This window comes from Pongo pygmaeus, chromosome X, assembly GCF_028885625.2.
Source record: "Pongo pygmaeus isolate AG05252 chromosome X, NHGRI_mPonPyg2-v2.0_pri, whole genome shotgun sequence".
NCBI lineage: Eukaryota > Metazoa > Chordata > Mammalia > Primates > Hominidae > Pongo > Pongo pygmaeus.
This window is the reverse complement of record NC_072396.2, coordinates 50,241,658-50,269,318: the sequence shown is the minus strand read 5'-3', so window position 1 is coordinate 50,269,318 and position 27,661 is coordinate 50,241,658. Positions and strand designations below refer to the sequence as shown.

Genomic DNA, 27,661 nt, shown 5'->3' with positions numbered 1-27,661 from the left:
CAACCAGTTGGGGCCTTGGCCCCATTGCCCCACTGTAAGCACCATAAAGTCCCACTATAAGGTGGACTTGGGCCAGGACTCTACTTATTATCTGGCCTTTGTACACGCCACTCTAACAGAGGGGCCACAATGACACTTTGCGTCTCTAGATATCAATGTCAACTCAGACCCTGTGTCCAACAGTCCTTGAAAAGTCTGGATATTTTTCTTTTCCTAGTGCAGTTGTCTAAGACCAGCTCCAATGGCAAGGGTTATGATTCATCCCACTAATTGCCCTCATTAAGTTACCCTGAAAGAACAGCAGCCCACCAGAATTTTAGAGGAACAGCTCCCTGATTATATGTAGAGGAATAGACCATGCAAACATAAACCCATACCACCCAGGCCCCTTCAAGTTCTTTCAGGGCCTGCCTCAGCTTCAGAGAGCTGCCTGGGCTGAGGTCACATGCTTCCTAGGATGGCCCACAAGCAGTGACTCAGTGAGGCCATGGGGGAATAAAGGGCCGGCCATCTTGGCCCAACACAAGACACTCAGGTGAACAGTACTCACTGCAATGGACTGAATGTTTGTTCCCCTACACTCCCCACTCCACTGAAATTCACATGTGGAAACCCTAATCCCAATGTGACAGTGTTAGGAGGTGTGGCCTGTGAGAGGTCATGAGGTCATGAGGACTCTGCTAATGGGACTAGTGCCTGCTAATAGGATTAGAGCCAGAGAACTAGCTAGCATTCTTTCCACCATGCAGGGACACAACATGAAGTAGGCATGTCTGCAACCGGAAGAGGGCCCTCACCAGAACCCAGCCATACTGGCACCCTGATTTTGGACTTCCAGCCTCCAGAACAGGGAGAAATAAACACTTTGTGTTTGAGCCTCCCAGTCTATAGTTAATGTGTTCCAGTAGCCCAAGCTAAGACACTTACTCCAGAACTCCCGTCCAGATTAGCTGGCCAGGGCTTTGTTGGGCTCTCTATTGTAGTTCCGTTTGTTCCTCTGCCCAGTTATAATTCTGTCCCCTCCCTTTTACAGGGCTGATGCTTACTAAAGGTCTTGTCAGGCTCAGTGGCTCACACTTGTAATCCCAGAGCTTTGGGAGGCCAAGGTGGAAGGATCGCCTGAGGCCAGGAGTTCAAGACCAGCTTGGGCAACATAGAGAGACACTCATCTCTGCAAAAAAAAAAAAAAAAAAAATTAATTAGCCATCATGTCATTGCACTCCTGCCTGGATGACAGAGCAAGGCCCTGTCTCAAAAAAGAAAAAAAAAATTAGCCGGCCGTGGTGGTGCACACCTATAGTCCCAGCTACTTGGGGGCTGAGGCGGGGGGACCACTTGAGCCCAGGAGTTGGAGGCTGCAGTAAGCCAAGATTGTGCCACTGCACTCTGACCTGGGCAACATAGTGAGACCCTGTCTCTAAATAAATAAGCAAAGTCTTGCCAACAAACCTCATCTCAGCAACAGTTGCCAGAGAATGTACCTTGTGATACATGTTCACTCCATATTTGTATCACGACCACGCTTGTGACTTTTTGAAAAGTGCACTTCAACAGGTATCACAGGCAGCATAGAAATGTTACAAGGGCCCGCCGTAGCCGCCTCTGAGCCCGCCGCCACCGCCTCTGAGCAGAAGATGGCTGTGCCACCCACGTATGCCGATCTTGGCAAATCTGCCAGGGATGTCTTCACCAAGGACTATGGATTTGGCTTAATAAAGCTTGATTTGAAAACAAAATCTGAGAATGGATTGGAATTTACAAGCTCAGACTCAGCCAACACTGAGACCACCAAAGTGACGGGCAGTCTGGAAAACAAGTACAGATGGACGAGTACGGCCTGACGTTTACGGAGAAATGGAACACCGACAATACACTAGGCACCAAGATTACCGTGGAAGATCAGCTTGCATGTGGACTGAAGCTGACCTTTGATTCATCCTTCTCACCTAACACTGGAGGGGAAAAAATGCTAAAATCAAGACAGGGTACAAGCAAGAGCACATTAACCTGGACTGCGACATAGATTTTGACATTGCTGGGCCTTCCATCCGGGATGCTCTGGTGCTGGGTTACAAGGGCTGGCTGGCCGGCTACCAGATGAATTTTGAGACTGCAAAGTCCGGAGTGACCCAGAGCAACTTTGCGGTTGGCTACGAGACTGATGAATTCTGGCTTCACACTAATGTGAATGACGGGACAGAGTTTGGCGGCCTCATTTACCAGAAAGTGAACAAGAAGTTGGAGACCGCTGTCAATCTTGCCTGGACAGCAGGAAACAGTAACACGCGCTTCGGAATAGTAGCCAAGTATCAGATTGACCCTGATGCCTGCTTCTCGACTAAAGTGAACAACTCCAGCCTGATAGGTTTAGGATACACTCAGACTCTAAAGCCAGGTATCAAACTGACACTGTCAGCTCTTCTGGCTGGCAAGAACGTCAATGATGGTGGCCACAAGCTTGGTCTAGGACTGGAATTTCAAGCATAAATGAATACTGTACAATTGTTTAATTTTAAGCTGTTTTGCAGCATAGCTATCTTCAGAATTTAATGTATCTTTTACTGTTGTATGTCTGGGATGCAAGTATTGCTAAATATATTAGCCCTCCAGGTTAAAGTTGATTCAGCTTTAAGATGTTACCCTTCCGGAGGTACAGAAGAAACCCATTTCCAAAAAAGGTCCTTTCAGTGGTAGATTCGGGGGGAATTTGGTGGCCCCTTTGAGATGCCAGGTTTCTTTTTAATCTAGAAATGGCTGCAAGTGGGAGCTGATAATATGTAGGCACTTTGTAAATTCATATTGAGTAAATGAATGAAATTGTGATTTCCTCAGAATCGAACCTTGGTTTCCTAACCCTAATTGATGAGAGGCTCACTTCTTGATGTTGTGTACAAACTCACCTGAATGGGACTTTTTTAGACAGATCTTCATGACCTGTTCCCACCCCAGTTCATCATCACCTCTTTTACACCAAAAGGTCTGCAGGGTGGGGTCACTGTTTCTTTTGTGCCATTTTGGGGTGGAGAAGGTGGATGTGATGAAGCCAATAATTCAGGACTTATTCCTTCTTGTGTTGTGTTTTTTTTTTTTGTTTTTTTTTTTTTTTTTTTTTTTTTTTTGCCCTTGCACCAGAGTATGAAATAGATTCCAGGAGCTCCATCTATAAGCTTGGAAGTGTCTGTGTGATTGTAATCATATGGTGACAACACTCAGAATCTAAATTGGACTTCCGTTGTATTCTCACCACTCAATTTGTTTTTTAGCAGTTTAATGGGTACATTTTACAGTCTTCTATTTTGTGTGGAATTAGATCCTCCCCTTCAAATGCTGTAATTAACATCACTTAAAAAAAACTTGAATAAAATATTGAAACCTCAAAAAAAAAAGAAATGTTACAAGGGCAAGCGCCTGGATAGGACAGAGAATCAGTTATTTATTAAGAGCTGTGTGACATGGACGCAGGGAGGGGAACATCACACACTGGGGCCTGTCAGAGGGTGGGGGGCAAGGGGAGGGAGAGCATTAGGACAAATACCTAATGCATGCGGGGCTTAAAACCTAGATGACGGGTTGACAGGTGCAGCAAACCATCATGGCACATGTATACATATGTAACAAACCTGCACGTTCTGCACATGTATCCCAGAACTTAAAGTAAATAAAAAAAAAAACAAGACCTGTGTGAGGTTAATTGATATCTTTACTATTATCTCAACAAAACTGCTATGTTCTGGGTACCCTGCCTTGGGAACACGTTGAGGCTCTCTAACAGTGAAAGGGCAGTGCATACACTAAAAGATGTAAAGGAAAGGGAACGTTCTCAGTAACATTGTAAACAGGGTGTGTTTCTTCAGGGTTTTCCCTTTTTCCTTTTGGCATCCCCTTTGCACTCTCTTCCTTCTCCTCTATTATCCATGCCAATTGCACTGCACCCTGTGTCCCCAGAAAATCTCCAGGACCTTTTCCTCCATCCCCTTCCCCTCTCCACCAAAAGGGACCCATGCTTCATTACCCCTCTGGTAATGTCTCATTCCCTTAGACACTTGCTAAGTGACTCATTCATCTGGTCAATCAGGCTGTTAATAGCTGCTAATAGCACTGTGAACAGTCCCATTTCTATGCTTTTTCCAGGAGAGAAGTATAACATGGGGTTTTAGAGCCATATTAGGGCCAATAGGACAGACAGTTGCAAGTAGAAGCAGCCACAAATCATGACTTCTCAACAACCACGTTGATATGAAAAGACAGAGTTCAGAGTAGGATCTTAGGAAAGGGACAGTGACAAGCATGGCCTTCAGCAGCCAGAAACAAGTGGCCCGGACTACTCCAGGGACTGGAGAAGTGAAGGGACCAGGGAGAAGAGTGAGACTGCTCCAGCTACCTTCTTGTGAGTTCTGACTTGTATTCAGAGGCAATTCCCAACAAAGAACTGATTTAAAAACAGTCCGGGTTGTTTGCTAACAGTTTGCTGCCCTTGTCCTGGAGAAATTTGGCTTCAGGTAAATGTCAACATCCTGATTAAAAGAAACAGGAAGCATTCAGAACTCTTGACAAAAAGAAAATAAAATTGAATAATGAAGGCTGTGCACATGGAGCCCTTCCTCTGTGATAAGACTGACACAGCCAGGAAACTATATTCAAAGTTGTCTGGAAGAATACTTTACCCTGTGGGTTACGGTTTTGATTAAGAGTTAGGTTCATTTGCGTATGCTTGTATTCACTTTTGGGTGTTGCTTTTTTCCTCCCATTTACATTTACTTTTTTTTTTTCCCCACTAGATGGCTTTTTCTCATTTTCCTATGCATCACAAGAGGAAATCTTGGAAACATACACTGCGAACAGAAGAATTTTTAATTGCCTTTAGATAAAGATTTATGTTGTGTAGATTGCTGGGCCTGGCAAGGTGGCTCACGCCTGTAATCCCAGCACTTTGGGAGGCCGAGGTGGGTGGATCACCTGAGGTCAGGAGTTCAAGACCAGCCTGGCCAACATGGAGAAACTCCGTCTCTACTAAAAATACAAAAATTAGCCTGGCATGGTGGTGCATGCCTGTAATCCCAGCTACTCGGGAGGCTGAGGCAGGAGAATCGCTTGAACCTGGGAGGCAGAGGTTACAGTGAGCGGAGATTGTGCCACTGCACTCCAGCCTGGGCAACAGAGCAAGACTCTGTCTCAAAAAAAAAAAAATACTAGATTGCTGTACCATCTCAAGATATTAAACCTGGCTCCAGGTCCTTAATGTACTTCTGGAATTAACAGCAAAAAGAAAACCCAAGAAGAGCAAAGCTGGAGGCATCACCCTACCTGACTTCAAACTATACTACAAGGCTACAGTAACCAAAACAGTATGGTACTGGTACCAAAACAGATATGTAGACCAATGGAACAGAATGGAGGATTCAGAAATAACACCACACAGCTACAACCATCTGATCTTTGACAAACCTGACACACACAAGCAATGGGGAAAATATTCCCTATTTAATAAATGGTGTTCAGAAAACTGGCTAGCCATTTGCAGAGAACTGAAACTGGACTCTTTCCTTACACCTTTTACAAAACTGAGCTCAAGATGGATCAAAGACTTAAACATAAGACCTAGGACCATAAAAATCCTAGAAGAAAACCTGGTCAATACCATTTAGGACATAGGCATGGGCAAAGACTTCATGTCTAAAACACCAAAAGCAATGGCAACAAAATCCAAAATTGACAGATGGGATCTAAGTAAACTAAAGAGCTTCTGCACAGCAAAAGAAACTATCATCAGAGTGAACAAGCAACCTCCAGAATGGGAGAAAATTTTTGCAATCTGTCCATCTGACAAAGGGCTAATATCCAGAATCTACAAAGAACTTAAACAAATTTACAAGAAAAAAACAAAAAACCCCATCAAAAAATGGACAAAGGATATGAACAGACACTTCTCAAAAGAAGACACTTATGCAGCCAGCAGACATATGAAAAAATGCTCATCATCACTGGTCATTAGAGAAATGCAAATCAAAACCACAATGAGATCTCACGCCAGTTAGAATGGCAATCATTAAAAGTCAGGAAACAACAGATGCTGGAGAGGTTGTGGAAAAATAGGAATGCTTTTACACTGTTGGTGGGAGTGTAAATTAGTTCAACCATTGTCGAAGATAGTGTGGCAATTCCTCAAGGATCTAGAACTGGAAATACCATTTGACCCAGCAATCCCATTACTGGGCGTATACCCAAAGGATTATAAATCATTCCATTATAAAGTTACATGCACACGTATGGACACAGGAAGGGGAACATCACACACCAGGGACTGTTGTGGGGTGAAGGGAGGGGGGAGGGATAGCATTAGGAGATATACCTAATGCTAAATGACGAGTTAATGGGTGCAGCACACCGACATGGCACATGTATACATATGTAACAAACCTGCACGTTGTGCACATGTACCCTAAAACTTAAAGTATAATAATAATAAAATTTAAAAAAAAAGAATGGATAGGACCTGTGTGTGCCTGCGGGGCACAGGGGGCGAGGGAATGCCTTTTACAGGACAACACTGTAAGCAGGGTAAAGTGGATGGTTGTGTGTGTGTGTGTGTGTGTGTGTGTGTCTGTGTGTCCAATCCCAACAGGCTAGTGCCTCATCCCAACAGAAGGAGGGGAAGACAGAGCTTTGTTAACCTGAGGTCTGGCCCCGCACCACTCCATAGGCTGTGTCAGATGGGTGGACTTGGGGAGGGCTGACTCAGGAGCTTGGGAGATGGTAAGCCATCTCTTTTTGCTTCATTTGGTCACTCTTCATTCACTCACTGACAAATACCATGGGCTGACATTAACCTTTATGACTTGGATGAAGATACAATGAGGCTCATTCAGACTGACAATGAGAGGACAAGAATTCCTAGATCCTAACAGTGGGGAGGAGACAGACCTCCTCCAGGGAGCCCGGTGTAAAGTCCTGAAGCCCAGCTGGACTTCAGGCAAGGAAAGGGGGCTCCATATCAGTTCGGAAAGGGCCAACCAGTTCAGTTGGGAGCCACAGGGAAATCTCGGAGCCTGGAGCCGCAATAACAAAAGTGGCATCCAGAATGGAGGAGGGGGACAGGGCTTCTACTAAGGGATGGAGAGTTAATACTATGACTACATGTTCAGAAAGACGTAATGAAATAAGCACAGCAAACTTTGGAGGGTAGTGCTTTTAGCATCCCCACTTTACATTATGTTCTCTTCCCATGTCCCTTCTTGATCTTCCATGGGCTGCATTTCTTTTTTTTTTTTTTCAGACAGAGTCTCTTTCTGTTGCCCAGGCTGGTGTAGTGGCCTGATCTCAGCTCACTGCAACCTCTGACTCCCAGGTTCAAGTGATTCTCCTGCCTCTGCCTCCGGGGTAGCTGGGATTACAGGCGTGCACCATCACGTCCCACCAATTTTTGTATTTTTAGTAGAGACGGGGGTTTCACCATGTTGGCCAGGCTGGTCTCGAACTCCTGACCTCAGGTGATCTGCAAGCCTTGCCCTCCCAAAGTGCTGAGATTACAGGCATGAGCCACCGTGCCCAGCCTCATGGGCTGCACTTCTAATTCAATGCTTTAAAGTGTTTTCATTAGCAAGCACGTATTGAACATTTAATGTTATGTCAGGACCCATTCTAAGTTCTTCACAAATATTAACTCACCTAATAGTCCTCACAATAACTGAACGAAATAAATAATGTTGTTTCCTCCATTTTACAAATGAGGCACCTGAGAAACAGAGAAGTTAAGTAACCTGCCAGAGATCACACAGCTGGGAAATCATGGAACCAGGATTTGAACCTAGTCCATCTGGATCCAGAGTTCCATCCTCGTAACTACCTACTGCTATGCCTTTTCCTTTTCTTTTTATTTTTGTTGTGCTTGTGTGTGTCAGCCTCCCTCACCAGACTGTGAAACCTGAGGATTTGTGTGATGCTTGTGTGACTGCCAGGTTTCCAGCAGTCAGGATGCACCTGACATTGTGTGGGCATCCTTGGACAGATGCTGAATCAGTGGATTAACTTCTCTCCCTTCCATCCCAGCCTGGGCATCCATCCTCAAAGTGGGCACCATGGGGTGTGATTGTGTATCTGCCCCCAGGAAGGTCCTTCTGGGCAGTTGGGAGAGGCTGAGGGGCCAGGCGTGCCCTGAGGCGTGACTTCAGCAGTGGTTCCTGAACTCCAGTCACTCACTTCCCACCTGAGGGGACTGCCCTGTCACAATCCCATTCAGACTAGTAGAGCCATCTCAAAGTTTCCCTAAGGTCAAATCGCTTTTATTCTTAAACGAAATGTTTTGAAAAGGTTCTATCACTATACAAAATTAGAAACAATTGCCACAGAAGGTAACTGTAAAATTAAACAATGAAAAATGTCCTATTTTATCAATTCTAAAATGTACTTTAAAATATATTTTTATATTATACATAAATATATGTATTTTAAGACAGGCTCTCACTCTATCACCCAGGCTGGAGTGCAGTGCCATGATTATAGCTCGCTGCATGTCAAACTCCTGAGCTCAAATGATCCTCCCACCTCATCCTCCCAAGTAGCAAAGGCTACAGGCATGCACCACTATGCCTGGCTAGTTTTTTACTTTTTTGTAGATATGGGGTCTCTCTATGTTGCCCAGGCTGGTCTGGAACTCCTGGGCTCAAGTGATCATCCTGCCTTGGCCTCCCAAAGTGCTGCGTTTACCAGTGTGAGCCAGTGCACCCAGCCTTAAAATATTTTAATGTATCTGAAATCAGGAATGCATCGTACAGTCACTGAGTTGAGAAGCCAACAGGTCAGAGTTCAATTAGTAGCATTCTTTCTTTCTTAGGGTTACCTACAATAAGAGTGTGACACACAATCTATAGCATCTGAGATTTGATGAAATATAGTAAAAGTGTCATGAAGCTTTCAATCTTAAATTTATTTTTTAATTAATTTATTTATTTTTTCTGTGAGCCGTAACAAGAAAGTATCAGTCTTAAATTTAAAGAACACTTTGTTTTAGGTAATCACAGATCTGACTTGCAGTATCCTAAGCCCTTCTTATGTGCTATCTCATTTAATTCCCACTAGGACCCTTGGAAGAAAACCCTGTCACCTCTGTCGCAGATGAGGACACTGAGGCACTGAGAAGGCAGGTCCCTGGCTCAGGCCCTCCAGCTAGGGTGGGGCAGAGCTGGGGCCAGATGCCAATGCCAGGATGACCGCAGTTGGGGCACTCCCTATGCTCATGCTGCTCCTGTCCCTCCCAGGGTCCCTTCTCTGTCCTCACAGACCCAGCTCTGCAGTGTCCTCCCATCTCCTGAGGTGACACTCACCCCAGTGCCTCCTTCAGGAATACCCCCCCACCTCTTCCAGCCCTAGGCGAATTGCCCTGGACTCTCAGTCTGGATCTGGAGTTTCATCTGGATCTGGGAGACATTTCCAGTTCTGCCCTAACAGGGATGTTGTGACAGGCCCCAGTAGCCAGCAGGCATAGGGATTTGGGGAAAGATATAGTGAGGTGTCCCAGAAGTCCTGGTCCAGATACCTGCACCATTCACAGTCTGCTGCTCACCCATTCCCAAGATGCCCACAGGAAACTAACTCCCCCTAACTGCCTCCTGCTGACCTTCAACAACAGAGGCCACTTTAATGGGAGACAGGGCTGTGGGTGTTTCTACACTAGCTGCAGAGTTTTGTGTAAGGCAGGCCGCCATGTGTGTTGAGGGTCATGATTCCCACCCCACTCATAAGTAACCCTGAGTAATAGAGGTTAAACCATGAATATAAGACACCATGGTGGGTGGGTGTGTGTGTGTGTGTGTGTGTGTGTGTGTGTGTGTGTCAGAGAGAGAGAGAAGGAGGAAGGGGGAGAGAGACAGAGAGAGAGAAAGGTGGAGTCAAACAGCCTCTTTGCAGGTCCAGAAGTGTTAGCTATTTGGCCACTAGCAAATTCCTAAAATCCATCCTACAGTTCTAGCTCCGTAAATGATCCACTCTGAGGAGGCCTCCCCCCAACTCCTCAGGGGTAATGACTTGAGGTAGGGCTTGGGGCACAGGCTACAGAGAAAGTCTGAGCACTAACCCTGGCTCTTCTGCTGCCTGCCATCTGTGTGACACCAGGCACATCATAGAGCCTCCCTGGACCTCAGATTTCTCATTGTAGAATGGGGATGGTGGCACCTGTGATCCCTGCAAAGCGATGGCACATGCCAAGCCTGAGGTAAACGGTAGCTGTTATTATCAACATTGTCATTATTATTATTCCTAGTGGCTGTCAACCACTGCTGTATTTTTCTCCTTGCTATTCACAGAGCTAGGCCCTATCCGTGTCCACCTCTGTGGTCCAATGCGGGGACAGTGACAGTCACTACAAAGGCTTAGGGAGGGAAACGGGGTGTGGTATGAAGAATATGGCCCACAAAGATGCCCATGTCCTAATTTCCAGAATCTGTGAATATATTATCTTACACGGCAAAGGAACTTCGAAGATGTGATTAAGTTAAGCATCTTGACATGGGGAGATAATCTCGGATTATCTAGGTCATAACAAAAATCTAAACAAATTCAAAAGAACTGAAATAGTGCACAGGATGTTTTCTAACTATAATGAAACTAAACTAGAAATCAATGACAAAAATATCTAGAAAATCTCCAAATATTTGGAAATTGAACATACTTATAAATAACCTATTTATAACCAAATAATAAGTAGCAAAGCAGTCTAGAAAATAGTTTGAATTAAATTACACCAAAAACACAACACATCAAAATTTGTGACATAAAGCAGTGCTTAGAGGAAAAATTATAGCATGAAGTGCTTACGTTAGAAATGAAAGCTTGGGTTTGGACAATGGGAAGAAAAAATAGAAATAAAAGCCTCACATCTAAGCTTCCACCTTACAAAATGAGAAAAAGACAAATAAACCTAAAACAAGCTGATGGAAGAACATAATAAAGATAAGAGAAGAAATCAAGAAAATTGAAAATGAATAACAATAGAAAAAAAAATCAATGAAACCAAAAGCTAGTTCCCTGGAAAGATCAATAAAATTGATCTAACTAGCCAGACTGACCAAAAATACAAACAAACAAAAAACAAAGAGAAGACATAAAACCAATATCAGGAGTGAAAGAGGGAGAGAGAAGAGTAAATAGAGAGTTATGGTTTAATAGGTACAGTTTCAGTTTTGCAAGGTGAAAAAGTTCTTGAAAATGATAGATGATGTAAATGTGCTTAATGCTACCGAACTGTACACTTTAAAATGCCTAAAATGGGCTGAGCTTGATGACTTACACCTGTAATCTCAGGGATTTGGGAGACTGAGGCAGGAAGATTGCTTGAGGCCAGGAATTCAAGACCAGCCTGGGAAACATAGCAAGACCCCATCTCTAAAAAACAATTTTTAACTTACCTGGGCATGGCAGCTCATGCCTGTAGTCCCAGCTACTCAAGAGGCTGAGATGGGAGGATCACTTGAGCCTAGGAGTTTAAGGCTGCAGTGAGCTATGATTGTGCCACTATACTCCAGCCTGGGCAAAAGGGCAAGACACTCTCTCAAAAAAAAGGAAAAGAAGAAAAAGCAATGATGGTAAATTTTATGTTATATGTATTTTATTACAATTTTAAAATAAATAAACTTTTAAAACTAATCAATGGCTGTTACCAGTATATCAAAGCAGACAGTTTTGGTGAAGGAGGAGGAGGTGCCACAACTTCTGCAAACACTCATCCTGCGAGTTCTGGAATTTCAGATGCCTGTAGCCCTCATTGACCTGAGACTGTTGGCCTGAGCAGCCTGGTGGAGCTGGTACCTCTCTTCGGAATTCATCGTGGATGTCTCAGTGTCATGACACCCAACAGACAAGTCTGGGGGTGGGGCAGGGTTGTGGTCTTCCTGAGGCCTTCATTCCCTGTGACATAGACCAGTTTGTGTATAATAACTATGTACCTTACCTGGGACAATAATCCCAGTAGCCTAGGTTAATATGTCCTCTGCCAGGTGCCCTGGCTGATGGGGGCTAGAACCTGTCTTCTGCATGGCTTCTGATGCAGCCACACAGTTCCTGACAGAGGTCTGTGATCCAAAGCCTGAACAATAAGAAGACAATTCCAGACACCTTTAATGGGTAGACTGGAGTCTAAAGAAACCAAACCTTATGGGTCTATCTTTTTCTGTAAGAAAAAAAAAAAAAAATCTTCCCACCTTTCGTCATTGCCCACAATTTCCATCTTCCCTTCAAGTGCCTCCACACTCAAATTTCTGAATCAAAGACAATCATTGAGCAACAGGGAGAAAAACAGGCATCAGCCAGTTTCCCTGACTTTCAGTTTGCCCTAAACTGAGCTTAGCTCAGTGAAAGCACTCCCATGTTGATACAACTGAAAAATCCCTGTCTCCACGGGCCATCGTTTATCCTTTTCAAAAACAAAACAGAATAAAAACATTTAGGTTGTTGTCAAGGCTGAGGAATGTCAGGGCATGAAAGTCTATGGGCACCATACAACTCCAGGGCTATGTGAACCCTTCCACTGGGGGAGGGAAACAATGACTTTCCATTATTTTGTAGGAAGTTGCCATGATACTGGTATCAGAACTCAACAAGGAGAGTTTAATTGGGTAAGCTGTACGTCTATGTTTTAGGCATCCATTAAGTCAGAAAAAGTAGAATTATTTTTGCTTTTTATTTTATTTTTACTATTTAATATATTATATTATATATAATTATATATATTATATATATATAGAGAGAGAGAGAGAGAGTGAGTCAGACTCTCGCTCTGTCACCCAGGCTGGAGCACAGTGGGACCATCTCAACTCACTGCAGCCTCCACCTCCTGGGTTCAAAAGATTCTCTTGCCTCAGCCTCCCAAGTAGCTGGGATTACAGGTGCCCACCACCACACCTGGCTAATTTTTTTTTGTATTTTTAGTAGAGACAGGGTTTCGCCATGTTGACCAGGCTGGTCTCTAACTCCTGACCTCAAGTGATCTGCCCACCTCAGCCTCCCAAAGTGCTGGGATTACAGGCATGAGCCACTGTGCCCAGTCTTGCTTTTTACAAAGGTGAAACAAAAGTAGATTTCTAAAAATTTCCTGGAAATCAGGTAGTTAATAAAAAGCATTCAATGGGAAGACTTGAAAAAGCCAGGTGAGCAAACCTTCCAGAAAGTTGAATAAATAGGCAAAAGGAGTGAAACAATATAAAAATAAAGTCTTAATAAAAATGGTCTAGAATTAGATTAAGAAAATTTTCTGTAATCCCAGCACTTTGGAAGGCTGAGGCCAGCAGATCACATGAGGTTAGGAGTTCAAGACCAGCCTGGTCAACATGGCGAACCCCGTCTCTACTAAAAAAATACAAAAATTAGCCAGGCGTGGTGGTGCACACCTGTAATCCCAGGTACTCAGGAGGCTGAGGCAGGAGAATTGCTTGAACCTGGAGGCAGTGGTTGCGGTGAGCCAAGATGGTGCCACTGCACTCCAGCCTGGACAACACAATGAGACTCTGTCAGAAAAAAAAAAAAAAAAAAAAGAAGAAGAAGAAGAAGAAGAATAGAAAAGAAAATTCCCTGGCAAAGAAAATTCCCTGGCTGGGTGCGGTGGCTCATACCTGTAATCCCAACACTTTGGGAGGCCAAGGCTGGCAGATCTCTTGAGCTCAGGAGTCCTAGACCAGCCTGGCCAACACGGCAAAACCCTGTGTTTGCTAAAAATACAAAAATTAGCGGGGCATGGTGACACATGCCTGTGGTCCCAGCTACTTGGGAGGCTGAGGCAGGGAGAATCACTTGAGCCCAGAAGGCAGAGGTTGCAGTGAGCTGAGATCGTGCCGCTGCACTCCAGCCTGGGTAATAGAGCAAGACTCAAGGAAAGAAAGAAAAAGAAATGAAAAGAAACGAGAAAGAAGAGAGACAGAAAAAAGAGAGAGAGAAAAAAATAAAATATGTTCAACGTGTTGAAATGCAAATTAAAACTGCAAGGAGGTACGACTACACACCTATTAGAATGGCTAAAATGTAAAAAACTGGTAGTATCAAGTGTTCATGGAGATGTAGAGCAAATGCAGCCCTCATACACTGCTGGTAAGAGTGCAAAATGTCTCAGCCTCTGAAAAATATGTTGGCACTTTAGCAATAAAGCTGTAAAATAAAAAGGAGCTTTGGGGGCAAGCTGAGCAAGGAACTGTATTTATGGCGAATGTGAATTAAAACAGAAGACAATATTCAGAGCACAAAAAATGCTTATAATGAAAAGTACATGGGTGTTCCAAGAGTCCTAGGTTGAAAATTGGCTGCACCAGGGACTACTGACTTGACCATGAATGAGATACTTATCTTCTCTGATCTCGTTACCTCATCTATAACATGAGAATAATTGAGCAGTGAGATTTTTATTTTTTTAATGAAAAGGGGGATAATGAACAGAGATTAAAAGTTATTTACCGACCTGGCACAGTGGCTCATGCCTGTAATCCCAGCACTTTGGGAGGCTGAGGCGGGCGGATCACCTGAGGTCAGGAGTTCAAGACCAGCCTGGTCAACATGGCAAAACTCCATCTCTACTAAAAATACAAAAATTAGCCAGGCGTGGTGGCAGGTGCCTGTAATTCCAGCTACTCGGGAGGCTGAGGCAGGAAAATCCCTTGAACCCGGGAGACGGAGGTTGCAATGAGCCGAGATCACGCCTCTGCACTCCAGCCTGGGTGACAAGAGTGAGATTCTTGTCAAAAAATAAATAAAATAAAATAAAATAAAAGTTATTTACTGGCCGGGCGACGTGGCTCGCGTCTGTAATCCTAGCACTTTGGGAGGCCAAGGCAGGTCGATCGCTTGAGGTCAGAAGTTGGAGACCAGCCTGGCCAGCATGGTGAAACCCTATCTATTAAAAATACAAAAACTAGCCAGGCAAGGTGATGAGCACCTGTAATCCCAGCTACTCGGGAGGCTGAGGCAGAAGAAACGTTTGAACCTGGGAGATGGAGGTTTCAATGAGTCAAGATCGTGCCAGTGCACTCCAGCCTGGGTGACAGTAAAAATAAATTTATTTATTTATTAATAAATAATAAATAAATAATAAATAAAAAAAGTTATTTACAGTGAAGCAGTACCTAGAACACACATCATCCCCTGGAAGTAGACTCTGAGCTCTGTGATAACTCTTATCCTGCATGAATCATTCCTCGATCCTCAGAGTCTTTTTAGCCCAGAGCACAGAGCCTGATTCCCAGCAGCTGATTCTCAGACAAGTTTTTGTTGTTGGTTTTTGCATTGTTTCGTTGTTGCTGCTGTTGTTATTGTTGGGAGAGAGAGAGATGATGACATGCTCCTTGCTTTCTTAAGTGTAGCCATCATTAAACTAGTAATTTGCTTACTGGAAATAATACATTGCAGATGAGACATCACAGGAAATCTCTCTTTGCAAACTTCTGTTCTCTTAGAGGAGGTTGTGCAGGAAAGGATTAACTCAGCAGGACTGCCTGATAAGAGTGTTTTTTATGCCTGAGTCTTTGGGCCACACTGTTAACAGTGGGATCCAATAAGTTTGTTTAACAATGTGATTTATGGTGAATGTTTGTTTTTGCTCGGGAAGGCTAGAGTCTGAGTAGCTGAGGTCAGTTACACAAGCTTTGCATGCTTACATGACTCCCAATAAAAACCCTGAACACCAAAGTCAGGTGAGCTTCCCTGGTTGATAATACTTCACGTGTTGTCACACATCATTACTGGGACAGTATATAAACGTGTCCCTGTACCACTCTACCGGGAAAAAACACCTAAAATCTTGCCCCCAGTCTCTCCTGGATTTCACCCCATGCTTTTACCTTTGCTGATTCTAATCTGTATCCTTTCACTTTAATAGATTATAACTGTGAGTATAACAGCTTCTGAATCCTGTGCATCTGGAAGATCATCAAGCTGAAGGTTGTCTTGGGAATCTGTCACAGAGGGCTTGTGCCCTTCACCACACACTTTGCCCAGAAGCATCTAGTACCAATGTATTACCTTTTATACTTTTGTATTTATAGTGAATATATAATATTTTATAAATATTAAACACTTTTACATTTATAATGAATCTGGGACACTGCTACTTTCTTAGATCATTTCTCAGTTAGGGGCAACATTGGCTAATTTGCTGATGTCTTCTCATATATAAAGGAGCTGATAAAGAAACAGCCCTCAATAAATACTTTTTGAATAAGCACAATACTGCCATTCTGGTTATTTTAGTTTTCAAGTGTGAGGCACAGATGTCACTCAGCCTTCAAAAAATAAACAGGCCAGGCGTGGTGGCTCACGCCTGTAATCCGAGTACTTTGAGAGGCCAAGGCAGGCAGAACACTTGAGGTCAGGAGTTCGAGACCAGCCTGGCCAACATTGTGAAAACTCATCTCTACTAAAAATACAAAAATTAGTCAGGTGTGATGGTGTGCACCTGTAATCCCAGCTACCTGGGAGGCTGAGGTGGGAAAATCGCTTGAGCCCGGGGGACAAAGTTTGCAGTGAGCCAATATTGTGCCACTGCACTCCAGCCTGGGCAACAGAACGAGACTCTGTCTCAAAAAAAAAAAAAAACAGGGTCTCGCTCTATTGCCCAGGCTGGTCTTGAACTCCTGGGCTCAAGCAATCCTCCTGCTCAGGCTCCCAAATTGCTAAGATTACAGGTGTGAGCCTCCATGCCTGGCCGTCATTCAGCCTTATATCAACAGAATCAAGTAGATGAACCCAGCGATCAGTGGATATGAGAAGTCCAGTAGATCTCTTTCACTCTCACAAGGCTTTTCTCCTTGTTTTTCTCTTGCTTCTTAGCTACCCCGTTCACTGTTGGGGTGTGTGTGTGTGTGTGTGTGTGTGCACCCCAACTGCTCTTCTGTTTATGTGTCTGTCTGCCCGACCAGAACATATCCCTCATGGGAAACACCATATGTATTGGCATCTCATTCTTCATAGCAATCATTTAGTGTAAATATTTTAATTTGTGCTTTAGAAATGGGGAAACAGGCCCAAAGAATGTAAGAACCTTTACCACCATTTCACCATTGCAAAGTCAGTGTGTCAGAGCCAGGATGGAAACCCATGGCTATTTCATGCCATTGCCTATAAGGAGACAGTTTAAGTAGGACCCAAGTAATTTTGCCTAAGCAAATTTTCCTGGTTGCTTTCCCTTTTCTTCTATACAAGTTCTAATCCTTTCTGCCACCTCCACAACCAAGGGACCCCTCATGTATATGGGGTAAATTGAGATACCCTGCATTTAGCCTCTCTCTTTATTTGAACCATAGATTTTCAGTCCTCTTGGATCAGGAAATATTTTTAAGCGTCTGCAAGAGAGAGAAATCATCGTTGTTTATAATCCCTTGTCATTCCCTAAGCAGGGTAGATTCTGAATAGGATTTTTTTTTTTTGGCAGAACTGTTTTCTTGGGGTGGGGGGTGCTGTGAAGATGCAAACAAGACCTCAGAGGTGTAACCTTTGTGTATAGTAATAGCGGTAGAGGTCTGGAATCGGGCAGCAAGGGGGGCTTCTGAGTGAGATCTCTTGACTATCAAGCCAACAGAGGATTTTGTGGAAGAAAAAAAGAGATTTGTGGCTGCTCCCTCCCCACCTGTGAGTAACTTCGAAGGACAGGTGTGTTTGTAGGAGATGTTGTGGCATTTTGCCATGCGATTTGTGACACACGTTCTTAACTTTCTCCCCACAAACTGTTGCAAATGGCTTTAGTATTATATTTTCTGTAACATAATAAGCACATTATAATGAAAAAAGTTTTTAAATGTTTGTTTTTGTATTAATGATTTTATCCAGCCAAATCCGTGGCTGGAGCAGGAAGCAGAAGTAGGAGAGTTCCCACAAGGTAGTGCCCCAGACCGACTAGAGATTGGGCCTGTCAAGATTTCCAAGGAGCACTAAACATCAGTGTGATCAGTCCAAAGCATTTATTGGGAGAACTTACAGAGTAGGCTAAAGCATCTTTGCAACAGGCAACAAGGATGTCATGCCTAGGTATATCCGCAGTGAGGGGGTCAGGTTATGGAGTTTTATAGGAGAGTTTAAGGGATTTGGTTCAAGGCCAGAGCTAGTTTCTTTCCATATTTTTAGCAACAACTTAAACACCTTTATGTTCAAGGCTCCAGCTTGGGTTCAAGCATGCTGGGTAAACATGCAGCTGGCTGGGTCACAGCACAGTCAAAGCACTTTGTTTTTCAGTCAGAACAAGAGAAAAAGCAGGGGAAATGTGGGGTAGGAGGCCCTAGAGACACCATGTAAGGTCTGTGCACCACATTTTGGTAGGTGCTTCCTTTAAGGGAAGAGCAAAGCCTTTTAAGTAAAACACTTTTGTATATGTAAATTTTTTAAGAAAACAACAGATTACAACTAAAGTCATCATATACACCATCAGTTCGTGTACATTTAACACTTTCAAAAGCTTTACTTTGAGAAAAGTGCAAGGGCTTTGAGCTTAGAAATTGAAATCCCCCCAAATCTGCTTCTTACTGGAGTCAGTCCTCAATTTCATGAAAATTCTGCCTTATCTTGTGAGGATCTAAAGAGGTCATACATGTGCACAACCTAGCACGAAGAAGTAATTCATAGATAGTACACATCCAGTAAATAGGAATTTTATAATAATTCCTCTTATTATTTTAAAAATAAATGGAGCCATTGTCATAATTATACACAGATCTAGGGTCAGTCAGCCCATTCTCAGCCACATAGCACAGATCAAAATCTAGGGAAATTAATAACCAGTGACGTTTAACTTTCTGTGCACAGAGAGTTAATATCAGCAGAGAAACAGGAACAGATAGCTTTCAAATTGAAGAGGCATCTTCAGAGAACATGACCCTCAAAGTTTGAGGGGATAGGTACCTGGAGCTGCCCGTTTGGTCACTGGTGTTTAAGTAGGGTCCAAATCTGAGAGAAGCATTCTAGAAAAGCTCATTATGGGAAAGCCTAGCCCTGCATTACTCACAGCCTTGAGGAGACTTGAGTTCCAGTGAATGGAAAAAGAGGTTTTACATCCCAACCCGTTTTATGAAGCTAGAGGAACCTTGATAAAAACGTCCAACAAATGAGCATATGAAATAAAAGTACAGGTAATGTCACTCATGAGGATATACATAAAAATCCTTAAATAAATTATTAAGACATAGACTACCCATGGCCAAATTGTTGGTTTAAATGTACAAACTTGCCAGGCACAGTGACTCATTCCTGTAATCCCAGCACTTTGGGAGGCCAAGGCTAGCGGATGGCTTGAGATTAGGAGTATAAAACCAGCCTGGGCAACATGAAAAAATACCATCTCTAAAACAGAAAAATTAGCTTGGCATGGTGGCATGTACCTATAGTCCTAGCTACTCAGGAGGGTGAGGTGGGAGGATCGCTTGAGCCCAGGAGGTTGAGGTTGCAGTAAGCTGTGATCACACTACTGCAGTCAGCATGGGTGACAGAGTGAGAGCTGTCTCAATTGTTAAAATTTAAAAAGTACAGATTTATCAACGTAATTGACTACATAAACAGATTACTGGGGAAAAAAACCCTGTGGTAATCACAATAGATGATTTCAGTTTTCAACATACAGAATCAAACATGAAGCAAAATGTTTTTCATGCAACATGACAAAGGCAAACATGAAGCAGAGTGCCCGCTCACTTTCTTAGTAGCAATGAAATCTCAGTTCACTGTTTTAAGATGACTCAGGTCAGTGTTTGATGAAATTCAACATATATTCAAAATGAACACTCTCAACAAACTAAAACAGAATGGAATGACTTACTCTGAAAAAGTCCATCTACAAAAAAAGTACACTAAATATTGTCATGAAATGTTGAAATTTTTCCATTTCTCATCAGTAATAACACAAAAATTTCCACTATCACAATTGTATCCGGTGGATCTGCTCAATGCCATAAAATCAGAAAAGAAAATAAAAGTGTTTAAAATGGCAAAAACAGGACCAGCACGGTGGCCCATACCTGTAATCCCAACACTCTGAAAGGCCAAGGAAAGTGGATTACTTGCGCTCAGGAGTTCAAAACAAGCCTGGGCGACAGGCCAAAATCCCGCCTCTACGAAAAATGCAAAAGAAAAAACAAACAAAAAAGGCAGAAACAAAATTGTTCTTATTCAAAAATGATACGATTCTGTATGTTGAAAACTGAAAAAAATCTAGAAGTAAACTGTTAAAATTCATAAGCGTATTTAACAAGGTTGCTGGATAGAAAATCAATATATGAGAATTATGCCTCTACACACAGCTCAAGGAGTTAAAATACAAAATTTCAAAGAATGGTACATTTCACAGCATCAAATACCTAGAAATAAAATTGACAAAATATTCACAAGACTTCTTTGCAGAAGGCTGTAAAGCTTTATTGGGAGAACTTCAATGAAAAATTTTCCAACATAGGAGCAGTCGGCATCATTTCAGCATGTCTTCTTTTAACACTCTGATTGCCCTTCACCTGAAACAAAAACAAAACAGTTGGGAACATTACTGAGCAACAGATTATTATTATTCTTCTTAATATATTATTATTATTATTATTATTTTAGATGGAGTCTCACTCTGTCACCCAGGCTGGAGTGCAGTGGTGCAATCTGGCTCACTGCAAACTCCGCCTTCTGGGTTCAAGCGATTCTTCTGCCTCAGCCTCCTGAGTAGCTGGGACCACAGGCACGTGCCACCACACCTGGCTAATTTTTTGTATTTTTAGTAGAGACGGGGTTTCACCGTGTTAGCCAGGATGGTATCGAACTCCTTACCTCATGATCCACCTGCCTCGGCCTCCAAAGGGCTGGGATTACAGGAGTGAGCCACAGCACCGGGCTGAGCAACAGATTATTTAGATGACCCTAAAGGCATGCAAAGCACACTATAGTATGTGTTTTATTAAATGGACTAAAAACAGAACGCTAAGGTAATCCTCTGTCTTACATCCAGCTGAACCTCGTTATACACTTTGAAGGTAGCCCTCGAGAATTTACAGGCAATTTCTTCCCTAACAATTAAGTGCTTCCTTTCAATTCACAAGCACTCACAATTCACAGTCAGCAATCTGGAAAACACATGTGTGAAACATACTTCAGTTGATTACTCGGGAAGTACTAGAGTCGTGGTCTTTCAACTTTAAATCTTATCAATTCATGTCTCGAAAGCTGAAACTTACATGTAACATTTGATATGGTTAGAGATGATTATATCATATGTGTGTCTACAGTCTTATTAGAAATAGTGGCTCATGAAGACTGACAGTGGGGCAGGGAGCATGCATAGCACAGGCATCTTACTCACACCCATGCTGAGCATCACTGACCCACGTGCCACAGATGATAGGAACTAAACGGTCTCTCGCCATTTGATATTTCAGTCACTCAAGGTTTCCGTGGGGAAAGATTTAAGAAGCAATTGTTCATTAAAAGCCGGAGAATCCCAGCCTGGGCAACATAGTGAGACCCCATCTCCACAAAAATGAAAAAAAAAAAATGTAGTCAGGCACGGTGGCTTGTGCATGTAGTTCCAGCCACTCAGGAGGCTGAGGTGGGAGGACTGCTTTAGCCTGGGAGCCAGAGGTTGCGGTGAGCTGAAATTGCACCACTGCACTCCAGCCTGGGTGACAGACTGAGACTCTGTCTCAAACAAACAAACAAACCAAGAAGAGGGAGAATTCACAATTTCACAAGATCTTACGCTACATATTCAGCTCTCCACACGGAAAAACTAGGATGAAGCAGAGTGCCCGCTCACTTTCTTACTGACAATGAAATCTCAATTCAGAGATTTTCAGATGACTCAGGCCAGCGTTTCATGATTTGTCATCAACAAATCACGCGAAGCAGATGATCTGTGTATCCCATGCATTCTATGCAACAGGATCAGAGTATGAAAGAACCAGAATGGAAAATGGTTTTAAAATCTCTGACTTAAACTCACTACTTTCATAAGAACCAAAGATAGGTTTAGAAGTGAAAGGACTCACTCAGAATCTCGCCAAGGCTGTAAGAGCTGGTATTAGAACCCGCATGAGTGCTTCAGCATTTTTCACACCAAGTGATGGGTGTTACAAATGTGTTACGTATTGATGAAAAGCAGACCTTTACAAAAGCATCTGAAAATTATGAGCTACTGGTTTAAGGATTTATACTCAAAACTTTTAATTCAACATAGCTTTGACTCAGTTTGTTTCTATATCTGACAGTCGATCAGTCGGATGCTGGGGCCTGAACTACGTTTCAGATAACCTTCATCTAAGAACTCTGTTACTAAAGAGGCAGTACTGTTACCTCTCTGTTATTAAAAATATAATGCTGGGTCGGGCACAGTGGCTCTCGCCTGTAATCCCGGCAATTTCAATGGTCGAGGCAGGTGGATCACCTGAGGTCAGGAGTTCGGGAAGAACCTGTGCAACATAACGAAACCCTGTCTCTACTAAAAATACAAAAATTAGCTGGGTGCGGCGGAGCATGTCTGTAAGCCCGGCTCCGCCAGAGGCCCAGGCAGGAGAATCACTTGAACCCTGGAGACAGAATTTCCAGTGAGCCGAGATGCCACCACTGCACGCCAGCCTGGTCTTCAGAGCGAGACTCCGTCTCAAAAAAATAGTAGGAATTATAATATGATACTGTGGAAACAGACACCCTACAATGTGCATGCCTAATGGATTGCCTACCTTCTTCAGGCGTTTTCACCTCCTCTGGATTTGGCGGGCCCACCTCCGGCCCATCAGGACCATCTTCACACTCACACCCGGTCTTTGGGTGAACCTGTTCCTGGCTATCAGCTTCAGGCTCCGGCCCTTAAAAATAAAAAATACATATCAATTTAAGCAGTAAAACATAAAATATGAAGAAGAAAATAATATTCATGCTCTCGGTATTATTATATAAAAGCTTTAGCTAACGTAATAATAAATGTGTTGGTAAGAATCCCAGGAACATTATTTCAGGAGTCTGTTAGCAGAAAACAGGAAAACAAGGTGTTCCAAATATTACCCTCTTCCTTTCCGAAGACTGCCCCCAGACAACTTTGCTGCCTCCTTTGCACTTCTCTGTTATTCTACTTCTGATTGTCCTTCTCGTATTAAATGACTCAGGGCTGAAATCCCGTCTCTCACAGCACTTACACTCCTAGCGCTTAGACTCTTATATGGCATGAGTAGCCACCAATAAACGCTGAGTGAAAAAACTCTTTAAAAAATACATGAAAAAGCCCAAACTGCAGAATATTCTGCAAACCAACTGGTCTGTCCTCTTCAAAAATGTCCGTTAGCATGAATGACAAGAAAAATTAAGGAAACATTACAGATTAAAGGAAACTAAAAACACCTGAAAAGCACATGCAAGGCGAGATTCTGAACTGGACTCTGGATCAGAAAAACAAATCCTATCAATAAAATTATCTGGGCCGGGCGAGGGGTCTCACGCCTGCAATCCAAACATTTTGGGATGCCAAGGTGGGCAGAGCAGGTGAGGTCAGAAGTTCAAGACCGCAGTGGCCGGCGCCTGTAGTCCCAGCTACACGGGAGGCTGAGGCATGAGAATCCCTAGAACCTGCGAGGTGTAGGTTGCAGTGAGCCGAGATCGCACTACTGCACTCCAACCTGGCCCACAGAGAGCGACTCCGTCTCAACAAAGGAAAAAAAAAAAAAAGGAAAAAAGAAATTTTCTGGGGAACTGGCAAAATTTGAGTATGCACTGTGTATTAAATGACTCCATTTTCTCATTGTTAAATTTCCTGATCTTGATCTTTGTGCAGTGATGATCCAAGAAATGACTTTCTCCTTGTTCTGACGATATACACACCCTCAAGTGCATAGGGTAAAGGACCATCATACCTCAAACTTTATCGAAACAATTCAGCATTAATAACAGTAAACATATATCCGTATGTGTGTGTGTGTGAGTGTGTGGGCAGCAGGGTGAGAGAGGGAGGGAAGAGATATGAAACCTACGAAGCGAAAGCTATTAACAATTGGTGAATCCAGGTGAAAACTATATGAGTTCATTGTACTGTTCTTGCAAATTTTCTATAAATGTTATGTGTTGAAAATAGATACAGTAAAACTTTAAAAGAATATATGACAACTACACTGAACTTTAGGAAGAAAGGAATTTTTAATTGTGGTAAAAAATACACATATCCTAAAATTTACCATCTTAACTATTTTTAAGTGGTACAGTTCACTAAGGAGTTATGTTTGCAACATTACCAGCCACTAGGCACAAACTTTACATCTGTGTTTTCCTATACCATGAAACCTTTATTTGCTTATTTGTTTATTTATTTATTTGTTCATTTATTTATTTATTAGCGATGAGGTCTCGCTGTGTTTCCCAGGCTGGGCTTGAACTCCAGGGCTCAAGCAATCCTCTCACCTCAGCCTCCCAAGTAGCTGGGACTATGAGTGCATGGCATTCAGCCCAGCTTTAGACCTTTCTCCTAAATGACAAGCTAAGGATAAACCACGGGACATGTATAATGCTTATATTCAGCCATAGAGTACCAAGAGCAGTGTGCGTCAGCTGAGAGATCTGAAGTCTGCAACATGGATAGGATTTCAGTTACAATTACAATGTCAATTTCTGAAGGATTCATTAGCTGAATGGATTTGAGGACTATGGAAAACCTTACAGTCACGACACCCATTACCTATTGGGGTAAACAGAAACTTCACTTTGTTCAAATAAAGTTATATTTAGGTCCGAAGGTCTTAAATGTAATATTCCATAAATGAACCCCATGAAGAACAAAGCACCAAATATAACATTGTTTGTGAATCACAGAAAATATACTGTCCCGCACTGAGAATAAGGGAGTGGGCGGACAGCAATTAATGGGCATTGTTGTCAGTCAGATTCTAGAAACTTTTAACAGTGCATCCCCGGAATAATCCATGACCTCGGTTACATAAGTGTTTCCTTTCAAAACATTTTATCTCGGAGAAATTATTTCCATCTCACGTTAATCTCAGGATAATTCCTTTTTTGCTTTTCTAACCATAAGAGGATTTAATCAGCTCCTAAAAGCCACTTAGAAAAATCACTAAACCAGCTACCTGTATGGCAGTATCCTCATTTATCCAGCTTTTATCAAACGTACCATATAAAAACATCAATCAAAGGAAACGGGGGCCAACATTCAGCGACTCGGTTTTTGGAGCTGCTCCTGCTCCTCCGAACTGGGTCTATTCTTGGGTCAGTACTAAGCTACCTTACAGTAAAGCCTTTGAGTTTTAAGCATTTTCAGCAAAATCACTTCCTTCTTTACAGCAACATAGATGATAGGAAGACACAAACCTGGGAACACAGTACAAATTTTGTATTCACCAGTCAAGGGTTCTTGGATAACACACAATCCTGGCACCTCCATTCTCTCATTCATAAAGTCGAGAAATTTTATCATAGTGAGGGATTTGCCTAAGCTAAGCTGCAAACTACATAGCCTCCTCGCTTTTCCAGTCAATTTCAGGCATTCTTTCCATTGTTTTCTTTCCTCCTGTTCCTGCTACGTGACAATGCCTAACACACACACACACACACACACAGGCACGCACACACACACACACACACGCACACACACACACCAGCAGACGTTCTTCTTCCCTTTCCCTCACCTTGACCAGCAGATGCTCCCTCATCCTCTTCCTCCTGAGCAGCTGCAGGATCCTGATATTGAGTTGCTGGTTCCCCTTCTTCAGGTTGTGGTGGTTCCACTTCATCACTGAACTGCTCGGGCTGGGGAATATGTGTGGGTGTGCAAATAAAAAAATAAGTTTTGTTATTGATACAAAATTTTACATATATACACAGAATACATAGCTATTTCTGGTCATAACTAAGCCTAAAGACATTTCTCCAACTCTATGCTCTATGCCCAATAAGGTTACTCCACCCACAGGGAGGTTACTGTGAGAAAAGTGACGCACGAGGACTTTGGAAGCTATTATACTCCGTGTTGGAATACGTGTGTGCAATCTGTCATTAACAAACAAAGCATGAGAAAGAAGTCATGGGCAAAAGCTGAAGAACACGAGAGGAAAAAAACAAATCCTCCAGAATCGATGTTTCCTTCATGAGATGCCATCATCATTTTTCATGAGCAGGAAAGACCTTTATCAGCATTTCCACACTAATGCAACAACACTATCACAAAAATTAATTTCTGCTAATAGAAAACATCGCATTAACGTTTAAGCACTCACCCGCATAGGCCCAATCACTTCAGGAGGCTCTACATAGCGTCTTGGTCTAGGCCGATAGGTCGATCTTCCTCGCCAACTCATATTTCACACTGAAAACAGACAACCGTGATTGGGAACGTGCGCTCGAGAGGGCTGCTATATTCGATCACTTCCATGGATAAACATTAACTTGCCATTTTAATTTTGAAAATACTCTCAAAGTAAGTCCCAGAGTTAAGCATACGTGTGTACGCTGTCTGAGTGCCTACAAAGCCATTTATGCTGGCCAAGCTGGCAGAGCAACCATCTTAAGGCGTGCGGCAAAAGGCAGAGGACATTTTTTTCTCAGTTTCTTTTGGACACGCGGTCTCGCTGTGTTGCTCAGGCTGGAGTGCAGCGGCGTGATCACAGCTCACTGCAGCCTCGACCTCCCGCTCAAGGGATCCTCCCACCTCTGCGTCCCGAGTAACTGGGAATACAGGCGAGCGCCACTGCGCCCCGCAGACAGAGGTCATTTCTGATGAGGTTTAGCTTCACAAGTGGACTCCCCACGAAGACCCTAGTGAATCACAATTCTCGTGATTGCTGCTTTGGGCACACTCCCACTTCCTAGAGCCATTCACCCCCCTCACAACAAGTTTGGTTGGACCGCACTGCCTCGCCCACTCCTTCCCACTGTTTTCGGACCTTCCATGGCGGAGGTGAGACCTTGCAGTGCTTCTCACTCGGGCGCTCCCCACTCCACACCGCCGGGGGACGCTCACCAGGCCGCAGCCTTCCCAGGTGCCAGGCCCCTTCTTTACCGCCCGCCTCGACCCCGCCGGGGGCCCCATTCAGGGACTCTGCCCTGTGTCGTCGGGGGTTCTCGGCACCTCGGGACTTCCATCCCCCCAACAGCACTCACCCCATCTTCACCTGAGCCCCTGACCGCCTCCCCTCCGCGGCCCACCTTCCTCCCTGTCCAGGCCCCTTCACGACCACGAAGCCGCTGGTGGCCTCGCAGCCTGTGAAGGGAAGGAGGACGACCTCGTGGCCCTTCTCCCTCAGAGGCCACAGACCAGGAAGCGGGACCCGCCTGGGCCACCCAAGGCCCTCTTCACCCTCACTCACACTTCAGCCCCCGGGATGACTGGCCTGCAGACCTACCAGATGAATCTCAGTAGAGGAAAAAGAGTCCGGACGGCAGGAACCAGACGGCACTGCCTCACAGCTCCCTGGCGTTCTTCACGTGGGCGAAGGGGCGGGGCAGAAGGCGCCCAGTGAACATGCGCACTGAGGCGGGAGCCCAGGGAGCATGCGCGGCTGTGGGCTGGGGAGGGCTGCCGTTCCCAGCGCCACGCCCCAAACCCTCGATTCCCATCCTCACTGAGGATAGGGGAATCCCACCTCCCTCTGCTGGTTCCTTATGCCTCTGGGACTCAAGTGGTGCTCCCCTCAAAACTCACCCCATCTTCAACTGAACCCCACCCCCAACCCAGGGCCCTCTCTTG

At 43.7% G+C, this 27,661-nt stretch overlaps 1 protein-coding gene and 1 pseudogene across 2 annotated transcripts; one reads left to right on the top strand and one right to left on the bottom strand.

Moving 5' to 3' along the window:
• The first annotated feature begins 1,602 nt into the window (after positions 1–1,602).
• On the top strand, positions 1,603–3,191 carry LOC129024654 (voltage-dependent anion-selective channel protein 1-like; annotated as a pseudogene).
• A 17,138-nt stretch (positions 3,192–20,329) lies between these two features.
• Positions 20,330–27,423, bottom strand: LOC129025210 (G antigen 2D-like). 2 transcript variants are annotated; one of them, XM_054472849.2, is made up of 5 exons: positions 27,318–27,423; positions 26,193–26,281; positions 25,605–25,725; positions 22,662–22,787; positions 20,330–20,456 (listed from the first exon to the last, which is right to left on the bottom strand). In XM_054472849.2, exons 2-5 carry the CDS (start codon positions 26,271–26,273, stop codon positions 20,434–20,436), a joined length of 351 nt encoding a protein of 116 aa, XP_054328824.1. In that variant the 5' UTR covers positions 26,274–26,281; positions 27,318–27,423; the 3' UTR covers positions 20,330–20,433. The 2 variants fall into 2 exon arrangements, with proteins under 2 accessions (XP_054328824.1, XP_054328823.1); XM_054472848.2 differs by having other exon boundaries at positions 27,282–27,394.
• Between the last annotated feature and the right edge of the window lie 238 nt (positions 27,424–27,661).

Excerpts from the sequence above, each read along its gene's own strand:
- LOC129025210 (XM_054472849.2), bottom strand. The coding sequence starts at position 26,273 with ATGAGTTGGCGAGGAAGATCGACCTATCGGCCTAGACCAAGACGCTAT. Across the intron at positions 22,788-25,604 it reads GGGAGCATCTGCTGGTCAAG|GGCCGGAGCCTGAAGCTGAT; the intron begins GTGAGGGAAAGG and ends TTTATTTTTAAG. Across the intron at positions 20,457-22,661 it reads GGTGAAAACGCCTGAAGAAG|GTGAAGGGCAATCAGAGTGT; the intron begins GTAGGCAATCCA and ends TTTTTGTTTCAG.